General features: G+C 34.7%; 1 protein-coding gene across 1 annotated transcript; it reads right to left on the reverse strand.

The window, feature by feature from the left end:
* Positions 1-3,420: 3,420 nt before the first annotated feature.
* Positions 3,421-8,418, reverse strand: gcm2 (glial cells missing transcription factor 2). The gene is made up of 5 exons (XM_067378401.1): positions 7,904-8,418; positions 7,423-7,675; positions 6,629-6,741; positions 5,998-6,123; positions 3,421-4,612 (listed from the first exon to the last, which is right to left on the reverse strand). The coding sequence occupies exons 1-5, from the start codon at positions 7,997-7,999 to the stop codon at positions 3,710-3,712; spliced, it is 1,491 nt and encodes a 496-aa protein (XP_067234502.1). The 5' UTR covers positions 8,000-8,418; the 3' UTR covers positions 3,421-3,709.
* Positions 8,419-9,079: the final 661 nt, after the last annotated feature.

Below are 9,079 nucleotides of genomic sequence, written 5' to 3' on the forward strand. Positions count from 1 at the left end.
AAGATTAAGATATTGATACAATTGATGTGAAAGTAATATAAATGTTTATTTTATAATTGGTGTAATGTGTAATTTAAATGTAAATGAGGACTAAAAAACTTGTATCAAAGTTATTACATTGATCTGTTTTTTGTTGTTGTTGTTGTTGTTGTTGTTGTTTTTCATTTTTAAAACAACAACAACAACAACCAATCTTTGTTGTATTTGGACCATGAAACAGGAAGGGCATCTGCCTGTAATTAACAACAAACATGATTCCAAATTCATAATTATTTCTACTTATGTTTTCAATAGATTTCGAATTTAAACAAGAAACTTCAACCATTATTGACAGGTGAGGACAATGAAATCTCTCAGGGCATTGCAGGGCAAGATTTTCACAGAATAATTACTATATTAGAAAACTCTAGTAAACCAGTAGTGTTTTTTTTAAAAGCAATATTCAAGTTAGACATTTAATCAGTATTTCCTGAGAAATGTTCAGCACCATGCTCTACCAGTTGAGCTGCACTTAAAACAATAGCATTTGATATCCCTTTTAAAGTGCTCTAAAAGTATAGCTCCAGTCTGATTTTGGCTCTAAAGTTTCAAACATTTTCAAACATTTACTCAAAAGCACCAAAGCAGATATGGGTGTCATATGCAGTGGAGTCCAAAGCCCAGCGTGCCTCTGATCACTCAGGGATGTGATGCCACTCGTAAACATGTCTTTGAAGTGCTCTATGGTTCCAGAGATTATCATGCAGCTGCTTTGAGTCTGGTCTATCTCTCATTCACTGTTTGTAAACATCACTGCTTGAAGTTAGCAGCAGATCATGATGGCTACAGCCTACAGCAGAAATATAGGGGTGACAAAGATGTAGAGTAACAGCAACATTCAGAGCTTCTATCAATTTTTCATTATTTTTATTTAAAAAAATGTTTAAACATTTGTCTTGCCTATTTGTGACAAAGAGGGCTGAACATTTTGTCGTTTTCAGCATCATATGGCAAGTTCCTGTCACAAAAACTCAGAGATAGAATTTTTTCTTTTCAAACATTTTGTATAAATCTTAATGGAACAAGGGAGTGGACCATTTCAGTTTATGTGACTCATATCCATACATTTAAAAAAAAAAAAAATGAATATATGTTTACATTTATGAATACGAACACATAAACTAAGTGGTCCATTCTCTTGTTCCATTAAAATTTATACAAAATGTTTTAAGCAATTTCTTTTTTTCTTTTTTTTTTTTTTACTATATTTTTTTTTAATATGTAAGGATTATTCAATTTAATTTGATATGAATTTTACTATCCAATTGAAATTTGTAAATCTTAAAAAAGGCCTATTTTGTGTGTGTGTGTGTGTGTGTGTGTGTGTGTGTGTGTGTGTGTGTGTGTGTGTGTGTGTGTGTGTGTGTGTGTGTGTGTGTGTGTGTGTGTGTGTGTGTGTGTGTGTGCGTGCTTTTGTTTATTTCCCCATGATCTAATATAAACCTGAGTTCCTGAGGGGGGTGGGGGGGGGGGTGAAAACACTTTAGGTAACACTTTACAATAAGGTCTTATTTGTTAACATTAGTTAACAAATACATGAAAAGTTAACTAACATGAACTAACAAAGAACTAATGTTAACAATTGAAACCTTATTCAGTAAGTGTTACTTACCGTATATGTTTAACTGCAGACATTATGCTATTCCGTTTGTTGGAGCTCTGGAGAATAAAAAAAATGAGGTTGCACTTACAATAAGGTTAATTTGTTAACATTAGATACTAACATGAACAAACCATGAGCAATACATTTGTTACTGTATTTGTTAATCTTTTTTAATGTTAGTTAATAAAAATACAGCAGTTCATTGTTTGTTCATGTTACTTCACAGTGCATTATCTAATGTAAATACAACTCTTGATTTTAATATTGTATTAGTAAATGTTGAAATTAACATTAACAAGGATTAATAAATTGTTGTAGAAGTGCAGTTCATTATTAGTTCATTTTAACTAACTAATGTTAACTTATGAACCTTATTGTAAAGCGTTACCAAAATTTGTTTCCTAGATAAATAAGAAATAAAATGTAAATACAATTTTAAACTCAAATTAGTTATTACATTGTGTGAACATGGGGTGAATTTTAAATCATTGTTCTACTTTGTTTTGGACGGATGTCCCCAGGTGCTATACACTAACTTCTACTATTAAAAGAAGTTATGTTTTCTAAAATATTCCAAAAGTTTCATAGATTTATGTAATTAATGTAATGTCATGTCATTTCCATAAAATTACAAATTGGTTTATTAGCATTTTAAATTTCATTTTCTTACCATTGTGTAAATAATCTGAGCTTGCCCAAAGAGTAGTAAGCAAAGTCTGATATATTTTTGTATAGAAATACTTCCTAACACAAGAATATTATTTTTAAATGTTACACAGTTCAAAAGTTAAAGCATAATGAGAATGACCCAGGAGACAGTTTATGTCTTTGACTTAAACTGCAAAAGGATCATGGAGGGGCAAAGCTGAGAAATTAAAGTTTTCATTTTTTTCAAGAACAATTACAGTGTTGTTTGTTTTTTGTTTTTTCATGCAAGCAGACACTAATCAAACACACAATTATTCACAAACCAAATCACGACTGATGACTGGTATTACACTAATAAATACAGCATTTGCGTAGGCTAAATAGAACATCTGAAAACATAGCTTAAGTATGCGTTAGTTCATTCATGTGTGTTTGTCTGTTACAAAGTGGCTGTGAGGAGAGATGCTGTCAGCAGCAGGTATTACAACCTCTCTCACCCGCTCTTATTGCCTGTTCACAGTGTCCTTGCCTTTATATTTCTGTGTTGTCTTGTTGCTGGTCTTTTGTGCTGTCAGATATTTTATCTGTCTTTTTAATTGTATCTCTTTTTCTCTGTCTAGTGGAGTGGTTGGAGGTCTGTAGCCTGTCAGGGCACCTCTCTCATTCAAACAGCCGATTAATTGTTTGTGATTATCTTTGATCCCTTTTTGACAGCGGAATATTCTTGCTGGATTCTGTCGGCTTATGAAAAGTGTGTTCTCTTTCTCTCTGATGTCTTAAAGCTCTCAGTCACAAAGCCTATGATTATATGCTTTTAAATCATGTTTTAGATTTCTTATATAGACAAGCTGAGCATACTGCAGTATTTTTGAGAAGTGGTCTCTGAGTCAAAGCTAAAAAACCTATTAGAATTTTGTCAGTCCCAAATGAGATGGTATATTATGATTTTACTATGATTCTTTAAGTCTCCTTGTAACAAAATAAAAATGATTAGTGTCTTTCTCCTGCTGCAGATGTCAATGTGTCTAGTCTAGAATAAGTATCACACTGCACATGCCCTCAGTTTTGTTAAAGAGACATTTTGTTTAATGAACATCAAAGAAACAAATTCCAAAATTCCTACCTAAATTCTCATTTGACACATGGTGGTTTATTTCTTTCGAGGACAACAGCTAATAACCAATCATGGCTTTAAAACACATTACTTGAATATATGGAAATGTACTCAACACTGATGTCAGTGTATTAAATCAATATGGATCAAAAGTTTACACAAAAATCCACCAGCTATCTACAATCACTTTACAATTAAGAAAAATTTTAACAGCTCAAATACTGAATATAAATAACAACACATTTCTATATACTTGCTCTGATTTTCTGAGGGTTTTTGTACCCCGTCTGTTTTTCTGCAGTTCTTCAGTATTCTCCACTGTCGTACCTGAAAGGATGTGACATTCGTTCAGGGTAACTGTTTGAGCTGTAGCTGCTGTAGCGATAGCCCTCAAAGTTTTCAGACCTCTCAATTTTAGCTGGGAGCGTGTCCTGGTATGAAAGAGCAGATTTGATCACACCCGAATCCTCTGGAATCTTCAGATCCGAGTAAGAGTTGGGAGAAGTCTCTTCCAAGATTGAGTTACAGTTAGACAGGCCTTTCACATCATAAATGTTCTCTCCATACTTGACAACAGACGGCTTGGGGCATGGCTGGTAGGATACTTTTGTGGTTGTGGTTATAATGGTCTGCAGTGCTGCTGGGGTAGCAGGTGCAGGTCCTGTGTACCTACATGGGTAGTCACTGTTGTAGTAGTGGTGGTTGGCATTGGTTGGCAGTTGAGTGTAGTCTCCTCTCTCCCCATAGGCACCTTTACTAAGAATTTGCTTCCAGCCATGATGCTTTCCTGTAGTTTCTGCGTAGCTCCGCTCATGGCTGCCTAAAGGACTAGTGCTATGAGACATCCCACTCAGGCTAGGCCCCGACTTATTGGATTCTGTCTCAGTTTGTGGACTAGAAGGATCCTTATAAAGTGTTGTTGGATAAGGCCCTGAGCCAAGGTATCCTGGGACTGCAAAGTCATACCCACAAGGTGGGCGAGTCATATATAGACGGTGGTTGGCAGGCTTCTGCAGTGAGCTTGGTGCATCTGCCATGGCTGCTGTTGTGTGTGTGTCATAAGGGAATTTGTAGGGCTCTGGATTCTGGAACGGAGGATAGTGTTGTGTCTGTATTGGGAAGTTGGACTCTGCAATGATGCTAAAGCGCTCTGGACCATCCATGGTGAGCTGGTGGATATTTGGGAAGGCCATGTCGTAACGTCCAGGCTGGTGACAGAAAATCAAATGTAAGTTTTCTGCAAGTGGCCCTTCATATGGGGATCTTCAGAAACTTTAACATTTATGCATTTCATACACTCTGAAAAATAATGTGTTGGCTCATTAAATGCTAGCAGGTCTTTACTTTCACTAAAAAAACAAAACAAATAAAATGACACTTAGTTTCAACATTTATTCTGCTTTTCCATATATGCAAAGCATGCTCGGAACTAAAAAAAAATAAATCCCTGTTATCAAGTTATCAAGACAATGTCATATTTTTTTAATCAATTAAGGCATAAATTTTAGTTTAAATTACATACAACATTACATTGATGTAATGATCAACATTATCATGTCAACAGAACAAAATAATTTTTGAAACTTAAAAGATTTAATCAAAACAATAAATTTGAATTTTTAACATGCATTTATTTAAGTCGTGATAACAGGTCTCCTGAATTACTTTTTAGTAAACAGCAAATTTTTAGCTTCTGACTCAGTGCTGTGTGTATTTTTTTATTCTTGCATATTTGTTTCTTATATTTTTAAATTCTTATAGTAGAAATCTTATCAACAAGTTTTCTATTGCATCCATAATGCCTTTTAAAAAAAACGTTGTTATGTCATCTCATGAATATTCGTAACAAAAGTTATTATACATAATAGACCAGTTTCACAGACAGGGCTTAGATTAAGCCAGTATCAGGCCTTTGTTCAATTAGGGTATTTAAGTAGCTTTTATAAACGTACCCTAGAAAAAACATTACTAATGTGCTTCTTGAGACAAAACAATGGCAGTGACATATTTTAAGATATGCCAGTACAAGTTGCTACAGTAAAAACAGCTCAAACATGCATTTTAGTCTGGGACTAGCTTAAGCCTTATCTGCAAAACCAGGGGTATAATACTTACCTTCTTGTGGTTATAACTTTTATAGCTATAATGTGTTGTAAGTAAGCTACTTTAAGCTCACTGGTAACCCTTTTACAGCTAAAACAATGCAATATGGTTTTGTTGATATTACAATAAAAATGTTACAAGCAAATGTGTTATATATCTCATTCATTACATCTTATGGCTGTTTAAAGAAAACTTAACTTATGTTACTCAAAGTAGTAAAATCCCACTTATAAATACTATGACCACATTTTAAAGCCCTTTGGATGTTTACAAGAACAACTCTCGTTACAGTAAAAGACCATTCATAAGATATAGAATGACACTGTGCATATCTTAATGTAAAGATATGAGACATTATAACTATGGGAAATATAATCCATTGCTTCTTGCATTGCACCTTGATCTATAAGTATATTTTTAGTCTAAACCTATACAATTTAGTGTATTTGGGATTAATTTGTGTCACACATTATATGAATATGTGTGTTACCTCTGGCTCCACCAGTCTTCTTTTCTGTGAAAAGTGAGGCGAAGACATCCTTCTCTTCACCGCACTTCTTCTTGCCTCTGTTTCAGACTTACTTTCTGGTCTGGGGTGATCATGTACTCCTTTAGCCTTAAAACAGATATAGAGATAATTGAACTTCTTACAATAATATTCATAAATCATAACTATTTAAATACTTACTATATTTAAATATAATACACAGTTCTGTTGAACAGTGACATCAATCTATGCAATTAAACCTGATGATTTCCAATTGAAAGTATTTATATTACTTTATAAACAGTAAAAGGAGTTGTTTACTTATGTTACCTTTTTCTACTGCTACTAAAAGCTACTTTTGTTGGTATACTGTAAATATTCAAGTTTATTCAGTCATATGAAATTATATATTTTAACTTTTAGTTTAGTTAAATTAAATGCCATTTTTTTGTTTTTTGACAAAACATTTCTACAATGTCATTTGCAAATTAAACAATCATTTAAAAAACAAAAAACAAAACAAAAAAAACTTTTATCACTGGCATATTTTTCACAAATATACCAAACCAATATCCATAATAATAATAATAATAATAATAATAATAATAATAAATGTCTTCACAGTCAAACTCACCTGGAAAAAAATGGCTTTCCCATCTACTCTCCAAAAATTAGTTACTGGATAGCCACTGTGACCTCGGCACGGAATCAACTCGAGAGATGAGTTACAGTTCGGACAAAGCTTTTCTGCAAAGGTACATTACGAATACATAGTTTTACTGAGCCTTTTACAAAGATACCAACAACCCATTTAATGAGCTATTTTGAAGAAATTCTCATCTATCTGCTGGACATGATTCACAAGTCAGAGTAAACAAGAGGTCAAGTGTTCTTTAACTGAGCCAAAGAGTCAAGGTCATGGGTGAGAGGGTCAGGCTCTCAACTATCAGAACAGGGTAATTCAGTGACCCAGAGTGGACATGAAATGTTAGTCTACTGAAGTGCAAAAATAGGTAAGTAAGGTCTATTAACAGAGGTCACTGCGCGAAAGACTACACTACTAAATAAATGTTCTTAAAATGTACACAGCCTAATGCCATAATAGAATATAATAAATTACAGTAGTACCTTCAGATGTTTATTTAGAAAACCTATATGTATTGGTTCTTCAAAGAAAACTTTTGTTAGGCTGTTTCCATGGAACCATATAACCAGAAACCAACTATAAAAATCTAGAAAAAAATTCTTGATAAGAATGAGATTATTTGCTGTTCAGATATTTCAAAGGTATTTCAAACTAGGCTACTCGCTACAACAAGCCTGTTTTGTAAAATATGTCTGCTCTTTCTTATCAGATTCGTTCATGACACGATTAACTCGTTTGGTAGATGCTGCTTGTTTGGGAGGGAAAAAAGATTCTGAACATACTCTGCTGTTTCTGCCGTGCTTTGTCACAGATGGCCGGTCTCAGCTGAAGTTTGGACCCGTCTGGGAGAGAGCAGTTTCGTGAACACACCACCACACCAAGACAGGACTTCTTCAGGATCTGACAGTTATGATTGTTAGTGTTCCTCATGGCCCATCCGCTCAGGTGTCTTTGCGCGTTCTTATCTTCACTGCTGTAGATATAACGCACATATCCATCTGTCCACTCTTGGAACGCATCGTACTGCTTCGTGTCCTGAAAAAAAAAATAACAATAAATCAGTGTTAACATATTCAGATGTTTAATTTGCTAGAGAACATTTAATGTATTTCCGAGGATTGGACCGATACAGAAACTATAAATATTTTCTTTTGAACTTCAGTGTGTATAGGCTACATGTGCTATTAAAATTAAAGACATATTCCAAAAGAAATGGAAAAATTCCGCTCTGCCATACAAATGTATAAAACGTTAAATATTTACCTGTGGAAGCTTGGGGTCGTTTATATCCCAAGTCAACTTCATCCCGAATGAACACACGCAATCTGAACTGTCAAACTGATCTGAGGTTTTGGACATGATGTGAGTCAACTCCGGATCATATCAACCATAAAATCAGCTTCAATACAAAATTCACCTCGAAGTCTAGATCAGTTTACGAAATGGAGAACACATCACGTCCTTTAGACCTTTACTTCCAGAAAGCGTCTTTATTTCCTCTTGTAAAATCCACGTTTATGTGAGTCCGTCCAGGTGCGCTTCACACAGGTAATGGTGTAAGGTAAATGCTGCTGTGTCTATGTAAAGAAGGAGGCTGGGCTTACACAGAGAGAGAGAGACAAACACTCACTACCTCAAATACTGCGTGCTTTCACTTTACATGATCCGTGCGTTTCACCTCCACTGACGAGTCCTTTTGCAACAAACCAACGAAAGCTCAATATTTGACTACAAATAGCACAGCTTGTGTTAAATCAATTTTCCTTACACATCCCAGATTTTATCTCTGCGTTTACAGTTCTAAGGGGAAAATGACAGCCTCTTTTAAACGTGAACCTGACGGTGTGGTATTTCACGCGTAGTCAGCGAAATTTATGCAAGCGACGTTCACTGGGACTGAGCCGAGGCTGATGGTCACAGAACAGGACTGGTCCAGTTGGTGAGGTAATGTGATCTACTGCAGGTCATTAGCTGTTGTGTGTAAACGAAAAGCCGCACTGCTGACACAACACGGACCGGTCGTTAACACAACAAACACAACGCAGCTCATAAACACTCACTTTCCTATGTATCCATTAGTGTTCACTGATGTCATTGAAATATAAGTGATTTTCAGGTGATGCATCAACCACGGACACAAACGTTTAATGAATGCAGCTGCTTTTTTTTCTGTTTGTAAATGATAATAATAAAAGTTGTTGATCAGACTTAATTAGAACATTCTTGTAATTAAGTAGCCTAATCTATTATATCAACAAGTGTCACTCCTCTTTTAAGCACGTCAATAATCTTTTTTTAAATATTCCAAAATGTTATATAGGCTAACTGAACTGTAAAATATCATTGAACTTGCATTTTGAATAGCAAACGATTCTCCTGATAAAACACATATAGGGCCTATATATGACGTCCATAAATGGCATAAGAATACAAGAAACA

The sequence above is a fragment of the Chanodichthys erythropterus genome, chromosome 23 (assembly GCF_024489055.1).
Source record: "Chanodichthys erythropterus isolate Z2021 chromosome 23, ASM2448905v1, whole genome shotgun sequence".
NCBI classification, from domain to species: domain Eukaryota; kingdom Metazoa; phylum Chordata; class Actinopteri; order Cypriniformes; family Xenocyprididae; genus Chanodichthys; species Chanodichthys erythropterus.